Source organism: Saccopteryx bilineata, chromosome 7 (assembly GCF_036850765.1).
Source record: "Saccopteryx bilineata isolate mSacBil1 chromosome 7, mSacBil1_pri_phased_curated, whole genome shotgun sequence".
In the NCBI taxonomy this organism is placed as follows: Eukaryota; Metazoa; Chordata; class Mammalia; order Chiroptera; family Emballonuridae; genus Saccopteryx; species Saccopteryx bilineata.
This window is the reverse complement of record NC_089496.1, coordinates 87,227,129-87,243,805: the sequence shown is the minus strand read 5'-3', so window position 1 is coordinate 87,243,805 and position 16,677 is coordinate 87,227,129. Positions and strand designations below refer to the sequence as shown.

Here is a 16,677-nt window from a genome sequence, read left to right as displayed (position 1 = left end):
AAGTCTCAACAAAGAAAAGAATATAAAAAGAGCCAAATAAAAATTTTAGGACTGAAAAATGCAATGTTGAAACGGAAGAAGGTAAATCTTTTCCCTTATGTAGACTGCAACTAGCAGACGTCCAAGGTCTTATTTTCCAAGAAATGAAAACATAGTTCACCACACATTCCACATTTGGGCGATATGAGGACACACATTCAACTCCTTCTACTCCATCCCCAAACTACAAACCCAACAGTGTGCGTTTTTAAGGAAAGTATCAATACTGCATAGTAAATGCAATAAAGGGAGAGCCCATAAGAAAACAAAAGTAATTCATCCTGCTCAGCTACCGGAATTAAAGTTTCCCCTTACTTTTACCTAATAATTTGCTTTACACTTGAATTTGGCAAACTCAGTACAACTCCTAGACCCACATGTTTTCAAAACCACATTTGGCTAACCGAAGACCCATTTAGAATCACCATTAAATAATAATACATTCTTATTAACATAGTCCTTAGCACAAAGTTAAAAACATATAATTTTATGACTTCTAGAAGCACATTCTAAAGCATAACATGCAAATAATTGAACTACGCAGCAGAATCAAGAAGATTACCGTCAGAAAAACAAAAATCAAATACATAAAAGTAATGCTCAATACTCATTAGAGAGACTATGCCATGGCTGGCTGGCTGGCCGGCAGGTGAGCCAGCGCCCCCCGCAGAGCCCAGTACCTTCCTGCTTCCCAGAGATCACTTCTGCCTGAGACTGGGAAAAGAGGAAGTCAAACTCCAGTGGTAAATCTTTCACTAGATCAGCCAAGATAGCCAACTGCTTCCTGTAAGAAAGAACAAAAAAAATCCAGAAGTCAGTTGTTAAATTCTCTTCCCATAAACACCCTCAATTTGACCTTCAACTTAGCCTTGCTATGCCCTCACTGTTCACCAACGTCATGCCATCTCTTTGAACCCTGCTTTTCTCGGGTACCTCCTTTGATGCCAAAAGTTTAAACTGCCTCCAAAATATAACCTCCTACTTAAAAGGCAATTATGGTTAATAGCAATACTTTTCCTTTATATAATGTTACAATTCAAACAGTGTTAAAAGATGAGATTATGGTTTTATGCCTCTCACAGGCTGCATAAGCCACAGGAAGTTGAAGCACAGTTTCACAATCTATAAAACAGATGTAATTACATTATAACTAACTACTACAAAAAAAAGCTGCTAAATTGAGGAACACAATCTCGGAAACAATGCCTCACTTCATTCACCACACAAGAAGCACTGTCGGGTCCACCGGTTTTTATATAATCCTTTACATAAGCTTGGTAAGAAACTTTTTAATCTCCCTTTCTATATTTCACAGCTGTTTTTTTCTTCTTTATAAAACCTTACTATTTGAAAATCCCAGATCAGAATCAAAACCCAAAGGTCATAACAATTTGGGAATAACATTTGAAGCTTAGTATCTATGGGGTTGTTTTTTTCTTCTAAAGTTTTACGTTATCAGTATTATCAGACAAAAAAAAAAGCAAGAAACAAAGCTAAAAGTAATACAATGTGTGAGGTCAGTTGGCAACGGGGGAAAGTCACGTGGGGAACCAGGCCCAGGAGCTTTGTCTGGAACCGCCCATCTCCATGCCCGCCAAAACAAACCTGGGAGCCCTTTGAAAGAGAACCACTGTGTCAGCCAATGAAATTTCACCACATCATATCAACTCGCCTTCACCCTACCAACCCTATAAATTACCCCCAAAAGGGAGAATCTGTGCAACTTCTCTGGCCCGTTTTGCAGACCAGAGAACCTCATCCGGGATGCGCTCTACTAAATAAAGCTTTTGCTATTCCACATTTGGTGGCTTCATCCTTCTTTCTTCCTTGGTGGGGAAAATACCTTACACCAGGGGTCTCAAACTCAACTCAGCATGTGGGCCGCAGAGCAAGATCACAGCCGTTCGGCGGGCCGCACTAGGTCTACAAAAGGCAACTGTTACGCAACACTTTTCTCACTGCAGTTGAAAACAAAAAAAAAATCAGTACAACAAGCACAATCGTACATGCGGTTTACTCAGTGTCACAAAACGACCAGAAACTGTAGTTCGCATCACAACTGCTGTTAACTAAGCTAATATCTAGCTAGGATGCTAGAGAAATGAAAAATACAAGTAGGCCCCTAGGCTTACTTAATTTTATCCAAAATATTTTGAACTTCGTGGATTAGTCTGCGGGCCGCACAAAATTGTTCGGCGGGCCGCATGCGGCCCGCGGGCCGCGAGTTTGAGACCCCTGCCTTACACTATGAATCTAGAGAAAGTGGTTAAAAATAAGACCAATTATCTTGGATTTTAAAATTACTCATTGCAAAAATATTCTACCGGTTCACACAGTTGTCCGCATGACTTGGTGAACAATGTTTTTACCACTTCAAAGTGAAGAATTATATTTAACTTTTTTTTACTTTTTGATTTTTGTAGAGAGAAAGAAAGAGGGAGGGGAGGGAAGGGGAAGAAAAGGAAGGAAAAAAGAGAGAGAAAGAAGGAGAGAGAGAAATATCAATTTGTTGTTCCACCTAACCACACATTCACCAGTCGACTCCTGCATGTGCCCCAACGGGAGAAACCCGCAACCCCAGTGCACAGGGACCACACTGCCATGAGCCACGTCACCCAGCCAGGGCAAATTACATTTATTGTCATAATCTTCCAGTATAATGTCAAATACAGTTTCTAAGAAATTGATATACATATAAAAGTCATGCAATATAAATTTCACGTGGGAAACAGCAAGAGCTCTTTCGCTCTCCGCATGGGATATGCTTTAACTACCCCAGAAAAGAGGCTTGCTGGGTTGGGTTATGATGCAGAAGAATGGAAGAACAGGCACCAACACACTGCTGTCTGGAATACCAATTACTGCTACGATCTTTCTAAGGGGCAATCTAGAACTCTGCTTCAGAGATTTTAATGTGCTTATTAACCTCTGACTCAGCTGCTACATTTGGAAATCTACTTCAAGGAAATCATCAAATAAAAATACAAAGAGGAAGAACACTGCAGCATTATTTAAACAATGAAAAACCAGAAGTAACCTAAAATACATAAACAGGCCAATTAGTTAAGTAACTTATAGCTTATCCACACAATGTAATACTATGTACATGGTTAAAAGAAATGAGGTCAAGCCTGACCAGGCGGTGGCACAGTGGATAGAGCGTCAGACTGGGATGCAGAGGACCCAGGTTCGAGACCCTGAGGTCGCCAGCTTGAGCCCAAGGTCACTGGCTCCAGCAAGGGGTTACTCGGTCTGCTGAAGGCCCGCAGTCAAGGCACGTATGGGAGAGCAATCAATGAACAATTAAGGTGTCGCAATGCGCAACGAAAAACTAATGATTGATGCCTCTCATCTCTCTGTTCCTGTTTGTCTGTCCCTGTCTATCCCTCTCTCTGATTCTCTCTCAAAAAAATAAAATAAAATAAAAAATAAAAAAAAATAAAAAAAGAAATGAGGTCAAGTTATAGCTGCATCTACTAACATGAAAGTTTGCCCAATACATTTTGAGTTCTAATAGGTTACAAAACAACATATGATATCCTAATTTCTGTTAACAAACAAAATAAAACAAAACACTAACTTCCATTTTCTAAAATACTCTATTAAAAAAAACCTTTTAGTGGCAAAATGTTGACAACTGTTGAAGCTGGGTGGTGTGTACATGGGGATTCATTACATCGTTCTCTACTCTTATATATGTTTGAAATTTCCCATAATAAAAGCGGTTTATTTCCTTAAATATCACCTTGTATTGCACCTCTGTATTTTTTTTGAGCAAGAGAGAGAGAGAGAGAGAGAGAGAGGAAGGGAGAGAGATGACACGACTCGTAGTTGTGTAGTTGTGTCACTTTAGTTGTTCATTGATTGCTTCTCACATGTGCCTTGATGGGGGGGTGTGCTCAAGCTGAGCCAATGACCCCACGCTCAAGCTGGTGAGCCTGCACTCAAGCCAGCGACCTCAGAGTTTCAAACCTGGGACCTCAGCTTTCTAAGGCCAACTCTCTGACAGGCATCCCCAAACTACAGCCCGCGGGCCGCAATGCGGCCCCCTGAGGCCATTTATCCAGCCCCCACTGCACTTCTAGAAGGGGCACCTCTTTCATTGGTGGTCAGTGAGAAGACCACTGTATTTGGCAGCCCTCCAATGGTCTGAGGGACAGTGAACTGGCCCCCTGTGTAAAAAGTTTGGAGACCCCTGCATCCACTGTGCCATAACCAATCAAGCACTTTTGTAATTTTTTAAATGGTTTTTCCACTACAAAATAAAAAGGAAGTGAAACAAATTCTGTTAGTCCAGGCCTTTTGTCAAAGAAATTAAACCTAGTGCCAATAAATTCAAAATATAGTCTAGCTAATTTAAATCCAATTCTGAATATTGCTCATAAATGCTAATAAATTAGCAAACCATTTATACAAAACAGGTTTCTGCAGTGCTGGTCACACTTATGTCAACTACAGATGCCTTAGAGGTAGCGATGATTTCATAAGCCCAGGACAGGGGTGGAGGTCCACAGGGACTCTGTTCGGAGAGAATTTCTTCGACAAACTGAGGTGCTGCTGAGCAGTGCCGGGGGTGAGGCGATCCTCCCCTGCTCCAGACGTACAGAACGTGGCCAAACCATCGCCCTGCTGGCTGGCTCTCATTTCTGACCTCCCAGTCAGCTTTTCCGCGGGCCCTCCTGCCCCCTCCTTCACTGTGAGAGCTCAGGCTACTCACAGACTTGTGATGTGGCACTACCTCTGTCATCTGTCCTCTTCCCTGGGTTTCTAAAATTTTGAACGATGTAAATATTACTTAAGTCAAAAATAAATTTTAAATTGTGCATTATGATTGCAACTTGTACAAATTATGTACAGATGTACAGAGAAGAAGGGAATGTGACAAAATAAAAGTTTTGAGAGTAGGATTATAAGGGTTTTTGTTTTTGGTTTGTTTTTTATACTTTTATGATTTCCTTTAATAATGTAAAGTGGTAGGGATAATATTTTAGTTTGGTTTTAAAAATAAGTTAAAAAAAAAAAAAGAAATTTAAAGACCAGGACATATGGGAAAACAAGGAGCTAGAAGGCCTCTCATGCTGACAGATGGCTGTATAAAATAATCTGCTTCTCAACAGTAAATCGGACAGTAGACCAGTAACTTCAGTCTAAAGAGAAGGAAAGAAGTTCACGGAAGCGGTGCTGACATATGTCAGACTGCCCGCACGTCTGGATAAGCAGCACGGAGCCCTACATGCATGGCTGAGGTTCTGTTGTTGTTGGCCAAGTACACAAAATAAAATTTGTGGAAAAGGGAACTGCTATTTACCAAGAAAAATATTTAAGCTAATAAGAAATGCCTAATGCAGGGATCGTCAAACTTTTTATAAAACCCGCACACTTTTGCAGTGCTGGTCATCCTGGTCCCTACCACCCACTAATGGGCTTTCCAGCTTTTATGGTGGGCAGTAGCAGAGCAACCAAACAGAGCCACGATTGGCCCACCATGAAAGCTGGAACGCCCACTAGTGGGCAGGACTAGGTTGACCAGCACTGCAAAAGTGGGTGGTCTTTATAAAAAGTTTGACGACCTCTGGCCTAATGCCTATGAGACTAAGAACTTCCAGAAGGATGGACTCTAAGTTAAGGGAGCTCACTCCCATCCCATGATCATATCTGTGGAGGGGTCAGGGAGACGGTCAGAGGAGAGGGGGTTAACCTAAGTACAGCCACTGCCTCTTCCCCCTCTTCTGCCAGTGAGGAAAGAGGAATCATATGGCAAGACGCCAGGCTAAACTGCCAAGGTCAAGAGGAGAAAGACTTGACTGGCTGGGGTTGAAAAAACTGATATAAAGCAATGGAGTCTGAGCTTTGCAAGTAGCACCTACTACGCCAGGGAGCCAGGCAGTCAGAGAGAGCAGCAGCGTTTCTACCAGAGCCCTCCTACCGGCCCCCAGGTACCCAGTCCCTCCGGCGACCCTCTTACTAACACATTATGCCCCTCCTCTAGGCGCCTTCTGATCCAAATGTAACACCATCACCACTGCTCCAAACCCTCAATCAAAACTCAGAATCATTACAGGCATCTCAGATAGATGTGGATCCAAAAGAAGCAAATGAATGAGGGTGTGAACAGTGACTGTGAAATAATTGGATGGAGAGGAAGACCGGCTCTATTTTTCAGCAAGGAGTCTTTCAGTGCCACCTCTCAACTCTGCGGTATACTCACACCCCACCTTCAGACCGGGAACCACAGAGGACACATATGGAATCAGCCTTCCCACCCTCTCGCCACCCGTTTTCCTGTGTTTCTCAGGCCCTGCATCTCACCTCTCAGGAAGAAGCCTCATGCCCGCTGTGCACAGAATGTAAAGGGGGGTCTCCTTGTGTTTCTTCACAGGCACGTGGGCAGCAGCAAAGCTCAGCAGAGGACGAAGGTAATCGCTGGCATGTTCAGGAGTGTCTGCCATTGCAGAGATTCCTTAGTAAAGATAAAGTATTTTCTTTAAAAAGCAGATCATATATACTCAGAAGACTAATAGCCCACAGGGTTCTGCTTAAGGTCCTAAACATTTATTTGAGGGGGCAAGGCAATGAATGGTATCTCTCCCATTGTCCAAGAATCTCAAGAAAAAAGGGTAGCTTTGCTTTCTCCTCCTTCTCTACTCTCCTGTCTCATGCCTACAGCAGATGAAGAGATTGATAACAAAAAGTATCCCAGTTAGTACCTGGCTTGATTTTTTTAACCACTGGTTGGCTGTTGCGGTCTCTCATCTGTTTGATGTCCAATAAGTCATGAGGGTTCCCATTATGTCTTGGCCAAAAATAAACAAAAATCCGGGAACCGCTGCTGCCGCAGTCCACAACAAGTCCATAATTTAGATTTGGGTCTTCAGTGTTGGTAGCTTCAAGTTCCCCTACTCGAGCCAAATACCTAAGCCAGGCAAAAAAGAGAACTCAATGTGAAGAAGTCAGGTCCAAAGAAGGCACCACCATTTCATTCATTGTTCATAATTCTTCATTAACTGTCTATATGTGCCAGGCACATGAGACTGATGGGTCCTAACAAAACAATGAAACAATATTGACCATATGTACTGATGCCTACGAGACAACTGCTGGTCTTTTGCCTAGAGGTCAATAAAGTTAGAGAACTAATAGACTCCTCCATATCTGGGGGCAGCTCTGAAACTGACTGAGGTAACAAACCTTTTACCAAGCATTAACAAGTTTCTAGGCCTCAGTAAATAACTAGTTTTTCTTGTTATAAGCCACTAACTTCTGGGGTGGTTTGCCGTATACACTAAATAACTAAAATAATCCTAATAACTTCTTTTCTATCTATCTATTTATCCTTTCAGTATATAAACATAAAATATACTATGGAGCCTGACCAGGCAGTGGCACAGTGGATAGAACATTAAACTGGGATGCAGAGGACCCAGGTTCGAAACCCTGAGGTTGCCAGCTTGAGTGCAGAATCATAGACATGACCCCATGGTTGCTGGCTAGAGCCCAAAGGTCGCTGGCTTGAGCCCAAGGTTGCTAGCTTCAGCAAGGGGTCACTAGATTTGCTGGAGCCTCCCAGTCAAGGCACATATGAGGTAGCAATCAATGAACAACTAAGATGCTACAACGAATTGATGCTTCTCATTTTTTTCCCTTCCTGTCTGTCTGTCTCTATCTGTCCCTCTCTCTGTCACTGTCTCAAAAAAAAAAAAAAATACACACACACACACACATACACACACTATGGAATGACATTATTTTCTATGGGATTTTTTTTTGCTTTGCATTTTAAATTGCTAAAACTGCATTAATAAAAGTATATTTCATAAAAATTATTATTCTTTTCTACAATCTTTTAAAAGTTTTCTAGCTATAAAAAATATTCATAAAGTATGTAGTATATGGTATAAAGAAGAAAAATAAAACAATGCCTTTGTACTTACCACAATACACTGTGTAACACTATAAATAAAATAATACACTGTGAAAAATAGAAGTTTCTAGGCCCAAGACAGTACTCTGTGTTGAGATTTTCTTTTGATTCTCATTCTAAGACACCTGACTGATAGCAGGAAGATGAAACAAGTAAAAGATGTTACCAGCGACACCAAGGTTTGAGCCCCAGCTCTTAGCATTGTCTACACTGTGGGACCTCAGGAAATTCCCTAACTTCTCTCAGACTGTTCCCTCCGCTGTGAAACAGGGCAGGTGGAGCCTCTGCCCTCAGACACACAGAGCCCAGCAGTCAGCACAGTGTGTGCGGCCCTGCAGCTCTTACCGCATGATAAGAGCGGGGAGCAAAAAGTAGACGGGGCTGAAAAAATCCAGAAAGAAGAGGTGAAGAGTTGGTAAATACTTCTGAGCTCTGAGACTTTTTTTTTTTTTAACAGAGACAGAGAGAGAGAGAGTCAAGAGAGAGGGATAGATAGGGACAGACAGACAGGAACAGAGAGATGAGAAGCATCAATCATTAGTTCTTTGTTGCGACACCTTAGTTGTTGATTGCTTTCAGCAGACCGAGTAACCCCTTGCTCAAGCCAGCAACCTTGGGTCCAAGCTGGTGAGCTCTGCTCAAACCAGATGAGCCTGTGCCAGATGAGAGGTCTCGAACCTGGGTCTTCTACATCCCAGTCCGACGCTCTATCCACTGCGCCATCGCCTGGTCAGGCTGAGCCCTGAGACTTTAAATAATATTAAAGTTCCCTCTGAGCCCAAAGGTTTCACTTGAGAGGGGTCCTGTGAGAATGCCTTTTAGCTTATTATTCAGAAAAAGAGAGTTTTTCTTGGTGCTAAGAATATACACTACCTGGTAGACACACTAAAATTTTTGTCTTCTAAATCCTTTTAGCCTGACCTGTGGTGGCGCAGTGGATAAAGCGTAGACCTGGAATGCTGAGGTCGCCGATTCAAAAACCCTGGGCTTGCCTGGTCAAGGCACATATGGGAGTTGATGCTTCCTGCTCCTCTCTCCCTCTCTCCCTCTCTCTCTCTCTCTCTCTCTCTCTCCCTCTCTCTCTCTCTCTCTCTCTCTCGCACATATGGGAGTTGATGCTTCCTGCTCCTCTTCCCTCTCTCCCTCTCTCTCTCTCTCACACACATATGGGAGTTGATGCTTCCTGCTCCTCTCCTCTCTCTCTCTCTCTCTCTCTCCTGTCTAAAATGAATAAATAAAGTCTTTTAAAAAAAATAAATAAATCCTTTTAAATTTGAGTATTATTGAGTTAATAATGCATCAATTCCCTGAAAGCAATGCTGTGGAGTTATTCAAGTATTACAGCTCTGCCTGACCAGGCAGTGGCGCAGTGGATAGAGCATTGGACTGGGATGCGGAGGACCTAGGTTCGAGACCCCGAGGTCGCCAGCTTAAGCGTGGGCTCATCTAGCTTGAGCACAGCTCACCAGCTTGGACCCAAGGTTGCTGGCTCGAGCAAGGGGTTACTTACTTGGTCTGCTGTAACCCCACCGTCAAGGCACATATGAGAAAGCAATCAATGAACGACTAAGATGTCACAACAAAAAACTAATGATTGATGCTTCTCATCTCTCTCCGTTCCTGTCTGTCCCTATCTATCCCTCTCTCTGACTCTCTCTCTGTCTCTGTAAAAAAAATAAATAAATTGGCCTGACCTGTGGTGACATAGTGGATAAAGTGTCGACCGGGAAATGCTGAGGTCGCTGGTTCGAAACCCTGGGCTTGCCTGGTCAGGCACATATGGGAGTTGATGCTTCCAGCTCCTCCCCCACTTCTCTCTCTCTGTCTCTCCTCTCTCTCTCTCTCTCTCTCTCTCTCTCTCTCTCTCTCTCTGTGTCTCTCCCTCTCCACTCTAAAATGAATAAATAAAAAAGAAAAAAGAAAAATTTATAAAAGAAAAAAAATTACAGCTCAACTCCCTTCCTTACAAAATATGTCCTACTCATCCAATCTGTCTTTAGAGCTAACTCCTAGATCACCAAGCCCCTTACACAGAACTCCTCAACTTCTTAGGACTAGGTTTGTAAAGCCCGAAGCTAATACAATCGGGGGGGGGGGGTCTTTTTTAAAAAAGATTCAACATCACAAATATAAAAGGGGTCCACGCAAGTGAGGGGCTTAAAATGAGGTATCATTAGTTTCATAAAAGTGTAAGTATCATTAGCTTCATAGTAAACCCACCTCTAGTCAGAACACTAAGCCACAGGCCATGCCCCTCAGAACAATCTAGCCTGTGCTTACTGGTGACTTCACATTGCTATACCGACAACAAAGTTCCTTTGGACAGAAAAGCAAACTTGTTAAAAAGAAGAACATGCAGAAACTGTTCTAAACATAAAAAAGTAGACCTGAGTATCTTTCCAATTATACAATGCAAAATGTTATTTTTTAAGAGAAGAGACTTATTTGAGCTTCAATACAATGCTGTAAATTATTGCATAGTATAGGAGTCAGGTAGAACTTTTTTCTGGATTTGATGTGAAAGCAAGTTATGGGAAATGAAACAGGTGGTAAAAATCTGTTACACAACGGAAAGTTTATAGTCCTAAAGATTCCATTTCACCACATTCTTTCCCAGGCTAGTCAAATTACTGGGCTGGGATGGACTCACAATCCACCAGTCAACTTGGAATAGCTCACTCCCAGGACAAGAAAGCTGGGCGGAGTTCCGGGTTCATTACAGAACTCTTGCAAATACTGACTTCAAAGATACCACAGATAGAAAGGAAACAGGCAAGATAATCCATCTCCAGCCCAAAGTGATTTTTCATTTCCCATCACAGGCACCTTTGTATGTCAGTTCTTCACAGAGCTTTCTCCGCTTCTCTTCGCTGAAAACCACCCTCTGACTTCTCGCAGACACGTTCTGGATCCCATCTCCCACTGCTTAATGAATAACCTTTCTTTAGTTCACTAGTTCTCAAACTTTTGGAGCCTATGACCCCTTTATTTTCTTAAAACTTACTGAACCCCAAAAAGCATTTGTGTACATCAATTACATCTATCTATATTTATTATATTAGAAAATAAAACAGGAAATTTAAAAATATTTATTATTTAGATATAACGATAATAAATTTATTACATCTTAATATATTTTATGAAAGATAACTTTTCTAAAGCAAAAATGTGGTGTTGTTTATAGTTCTGCAAATCTCTTTAGTATCTTGATTAATAGAAGACATCTAGATTCTCATATTTGCTTCAGTACTCCAATCTGTTGTGATATATTGAATTATATGAAGAAAATCAAGCTTCACATACACATGTTGGGAAAGGAAAGAGCATTTCAGCAGTCGTTTCAGATCATTGTGGATATTCTTCTTTGATACAATACTAACACTCAAGTGTACTTTCTTCAAAGGTTAGCTGCAATGTGGAATCTAAAACTCTATCTTGGAACTTTTTATATTCTGTAACATTAAAATCCATTGGTTCTCTTGCACTTCCAATGGCTTTTATCCATTAATAATTTTGTAACATCATATATTGGAAAATACTGGTTCACTGAGCTATGCAAATCTTCCTAATATTCACACATATCATTCTACGGTATTAAAAAAACATTCACTAACATCACTACCAACTTTATCAAAAAGTCTGTTAAGTATTGGAAAGCTAGTAAACTCAGTGGCAGTGCGAATTCTTCAAACTTCTGATTTTAACTTGAAAGCTCAAATCTTATCATTGGCAATAAATACTGACAGTTGTTTTCCTTAAAGTGACAGGCTTTTATTTCATTCATTTTCAAGAAAACGTCTATGAGTCCTGACTGGAGAGCTCAATAGGTTAGAGTATCATCCCAATACACCAAGTTTGCAGGTTTGATCCCAGATCAGGGCACATACAAGAATCAACCCCAATGAATGCATAAATAAGTGGAAAACAAAATTGATGTTTCTCTCTCTCTCTCTCTCCCTCTCTCCCTTCTTTTCTAAAACCAATAAAAAATAAATTTAAAAGAATTTTAAAGCAAATGTCTATGAAATACCCAAGTCTGAAAACTACAGTTTTTTCTGGCCATCATTCTTTCAAGTAAAAACAGTATTCCAAGGTTTAGCTCATAACTCAACAACTGCCTAAGTGCTTTTCCTTGAGATGATTTCAATATGCAACAGAAATGCTTAATGTATATTTCCCATTTTGTTATACAGAATACTGATATTCTTTTTTTATTATTATTCAGTGAGAGGAGGGGAGGCAGAGACAGACTCCCCACATGCACCCTGGGCAAGATCCACCTGACAAGCCCACTGGTGCGCGGGGCAATGCTCTGCCCATCTGAGGCGTTCCTCCATTGCTCAACAACCGAGCTCTTCTTAGTGCCTAAGGCGGAGGCCGTGAAGCCATCCTCAGAACCTGAGGCCAACTCGCTCCAATTGAGCCAAGGCTGCAGGAGGAGAAGGGAGAGAGAGAGAGAGAGAAAGAGAGAGAGAGAAGTAATAGGGGGAGGGGTGAAGAAACAGATGGGCGCTTCTCCGGTGTGCCCTGACTGGGAATCAAACTCAGGACATCCAAATGCTAGGCCGACTCTCTACCACTGCACCAACTGGCCAGGGCCAATATTGATATTCTTAACTGGATATTTTTCCCCAATGTAACTGTGTGACAATGAATACTACAATAACTACTAGTACAATTTGGTATCTCTGTCTTGATTTAAGGCACCAGTAGTTTTATCCACTGTAGGAGAACTCATTATAGAGATGCAATATGGCTTCAGCACCGGCGTGTGGGTAGTGCTGCACTCTCAGTGAGTGCTTTCTGTGACTCTCTACAACTTCACACTGTGCTGGTTGCTCTAAAGCAAGAATGCCACTGCCTGAAGACAATCGTCATGTCCAGGAGGGAGGCTGATGAATGTATAGAGTATAACAATTGCCTGCTGTTACCTTTCAACTTAGAAATGCATTGTTCTTTCTGATGATCTTCCTGACTACCCACCATATGGCTTTGCTATTAACCCCCTATATGAAGGAGACCCTTCTGGGGGGGGGGTGGATTTTACCCAGCTGGCCACCACTGGAGAGAGCAGCTGCTGTGCCCGTGTGTATGTATGTTCCCCTATTTAAGTTCCTATGAATTTGGATAAGGCTATGTGTCAGACCTGACCAGGTGGTGGTGCAGCAGATAAAGCACTGATGATCTGGGACTCTGAAAAGTCAGGTTCAAAACCCCAAGGTCTCCATCTTGAGTGCAGGCTCATCATAGACATGACCCCACCCACGATTGCTGTCTTGAGCCCAAAGGTCACTGTCTTGAAGCCCCAGATCACTGGCTTGAGCAAAGGGGTCACTGGCTTGGCTGGAGGCACCCTCCCATCAAGGCGCATATGAGAAAGCAATCGATGAACAACTTAGGTGCCACAACTACGAACTGATGCTTCTCATCTCTCACCCTTCCTGTCTGTCTCTCTCGTGCATGTATGTGTACAAAAAAGAAAAAAAAGGCTATGTGTCAGTTCTTTGGAACTGATCCTGAATTTGGACTTTTGGGGCTTTCCCCCAACACCCACCATTGCTCTAGCATCATCCATGTAAATGTCAACTAGTGAAAAGGTCAACAAGTAACATCACAATAGCCAAAAGGTAGAAGCAACTAAAATGTCCATTACAGATGAATAAACAAAATGTGGTGTCTACATACAAGGCAACATTATTAGGGCTTAAAAAATCCTGTCACATACTACAACATGGTTGAGCATTGCAAACTATGCTAAGGGAAATAAGCCAGTCACAAAGACAAATACTGTATGATTCCACTTATATGAATTATGTAGTCAAATTTGTAGAAACAGAAAACAGAATAATGGTTACCAGGGTCTTGGAGGGAAAGGGGAGTTGTTTAGTGGGTATAAAGTTTCAGATTGAGTCTGGCCAATGGTGGCAAAGTGGATAAAGTGTCAACCTGGAACACTGAGGTCACCAGTTTGAAACCGTGGGCTTGCCCAGTCAAGGCACATATGGGAATTAATGCTTCCTGCTCCTCCCCCCTCCTCTCTATCCTCCTCTCTCTCCTCTCTAAAATGAATAAAGTCTTAAAAAGAAAGTTTCAGATTGGCAAGATAAAAAAAACTTCTGGATATTGATTATATAACATTGTGAATACACTTAACACTACTGAACTGGACATTTAAAATGGTTAAGACAGTAAATTTTGTTTTTTAACACAGTTTTTTTGTTGTTTTTGAGAGAAAGAGAGAGAAAAACAGAGACAGAGACAGACAAGAAGGGAAAGAGATGAGAAGCATCAACTCATGGTTGTGGCACTTTTAGTTCATTGTTTTTCATACACGCCTTAATAGGGTAGGGGGTACTCCAGCCGAGCCAGTGACCCCTTACTCAAGCCAGTGACCTAGGGCTCAAGCCAGCAAGCATGGGGTCATGTTTATGGTCCTGCACTAAAGGCGGTGACCACACACTCAAGCCTGTGCTCACTAGAGCCTGTGCTCAAGCCGGGAACCTTAGGATTTTGAACCTGGGTCCTCAGCGTCCCAAGTCAATGCTCTATCCACTGCGCCACCACCTAGTCAAGTTAACACGATTTTTTAAAAAGAGCAAATATCTTAGTATTATTATAAAAATAGTTTTGGCCTCACAGATCCACTGTAAGGGTCTCAAAGACTCCAAAGAGTCAGTAAACACTTTGAGAACCCATGCTCTAATGTGACCTTTTTTTCTTTCTTAACATTCATCTGCTTCTCTACCTGTTCATTCTCCTTTCTCTTCTTTGACATGACTGCCCAGTCCTCAAGAAGCCTCCACTCCACAATGCTGACTCTTTAATAGTCACAATGATCTGAAAAGGTCACATCCTTCTGTCGCAAAACATGCAGTATCATTATTCACTGTTTGAGTACTTTACTTATATTTCCGTATGAACCCGAACACTACTTTCATATACGTTTGCTTTACCTCTCCATTTAGGCCAGGGGTCCCCAAACTACGGCCCCCCGCAGGCCACATGCGGCCCCCTGAGGCCATTTATCCGGGCCCCGCCACACTTCTGGAAGGGGCACCTCTTTCATTGGTGGTCAGTGAGAGGAGCCTAGTTCCCACTGAAATACTGGTCAGTTTGTTGATTTAAATTTACTTGTTCTTTATTTTAAATATTGTATTTGTTCCCGTTTTGTTTTTTTACTTTAAAATAAGATATGTGCAGTGTGCATAGGGATTTGTCCACAGTTTTTTTTTATAGTCCGGCCCTCCAACAGTCTGAGGGACAGTGAACTGGCCCCCTGTGTAAAAAGTTTGGGGACCCCTGATTTAGGCTATTTCTCAAGAGTAGGTACCTTAATGCACTGCCTTGATACTGTAACAGTGTTCCTCACATTTCTCTGATATGTGATTAGTCTGGTCCTAGAGCTCGCAATATGGAACTGTTGGTTTGTTACTTACTCCTCTAAATGTTTGTATTGCTATAGTCAAAATCTACTGGTCTTCCTAGAGACTTTCAATGGTTTTCCAAAGAATCCTGTCACCCTCTTTGGTTCCTGTTAATAAATAACTTTATAGCTCTAACTTGGGTGCAGCTCAACTTTCTTTTTCTCGCCTTAGAAGTCTCCCGTTATACACTGGCAGAAAAATATCAGCTGACATGAGAACGCAAAGGAGAAAGGTAGGACCACAGGCATTTAGGTTACACTTCCCGCTTGAGTCTCTGATCAATGCTACAGGCAGAACATCTCCATTTTTCTCATTTTGCATACAAATGAGTAACTGAAGAATAATTTTCTCCTCTGCGAAGTAATAATATCGCCTCTTTCTGGATCTCTTGACATCTTGTTGACCTAATCAAATTTCTTACACTTTTCAGCCACCTGAAGGTTTTCCTCTGGCTAAGCTCCTAACATAGACGGATCACTGGTCCTTCTTGGATGTTTTCATTCATGATTTGCAGTCCTGGCCTTAGCCACCATGGTCAATTACTTGCATTAATGGACCCTCCTGCTTTGCTGATGCTGCACTAAGGTAATCCTAAAGAGGAACTAAAGCCCAAGAGAAAAGTTCCGAGAGCCTTGGCATCCCTCATCTCCACCTTCCCAGGAGAGATCTGATTCACCATCACACACTTATCTCCCTCCCCCTCACATACACATTGTCTCTCTGCTTATTTAAGAAACATTATTTCCCATCTGGTCACTGCTGAGTCGATGATAAGCAAGTTACCCACATATATATTCCCCCAAGGTAGAACTGAAAGACACTGGCTTTTCACTGCCATTATCCTGAAAACATTCACAGCATTAGAGCAGTGCGGTAACTGACTGAACCATTATCTACCTCACAAAATCAAATCTCATTATACTACTTCTAGAGTTCAAACAGAACTCAGTAATGTGTCAAAGGTCAATTAAAGTACCTCTCATCAGCATGGGGCTACCAGGTCTTTGCTGAAAGTCACATATTTGGTCCTGGCCGGTAGCCCAGCGTGCAAACATCCTAGGTTCAATTCCCAGTCAGAACACACAGGAGAAGCGACCATCTGCTTCTCCCCCCACACACACACCCTTTCACCTTTCTCTCTCTCTTCCACTACAGCAGACAGTAGCTCAGCTGGTTTGAGAGGGGTCTTGGGTCACTGAGGATAGTGCCCTTGGAGTGTATCAGCCTTAGGTGCTTAAAATAGCTTGGTACTTGAGCATCAGCCCCAGATGGGGTTACCAGGTAGATCCTGGT

General features: G+C 42.1%; 1 protein-coding gene across 2 annotated transcripts in view; it reads right to left on the bottom strand.

Annotated features, from left to right (window-relative positions):
* The window catches only part of ENTPD7 (ectonucleoside triphosphate diphosphohydrolase 7), a 55,004-nt gene that overhangs the window by 27,496 nt on the left and 10,831 nt on the right, over positions 1-16,677 (bottom strand). For both annotated transcript variants that reach the window (XM_066240134.1, XM_066240135.1), the window contains exons 4-6: positions 6,747-6,952; positions 6,349-6,499; positions 720-823 (exon numbers count right to left, since the gene is read on the bottom strand). In XM_066240134.1, the coding sequence (XP_066096231.1) occupies positions 720-823; positions 6,349-6,499; positions 6,747-6,952 (461 nt within the window). The remainder of the gene's footprint in view (positions 1-719; positions 824-6,348; positions 6,500-6,746; positions 6,953-16,677) is intronic.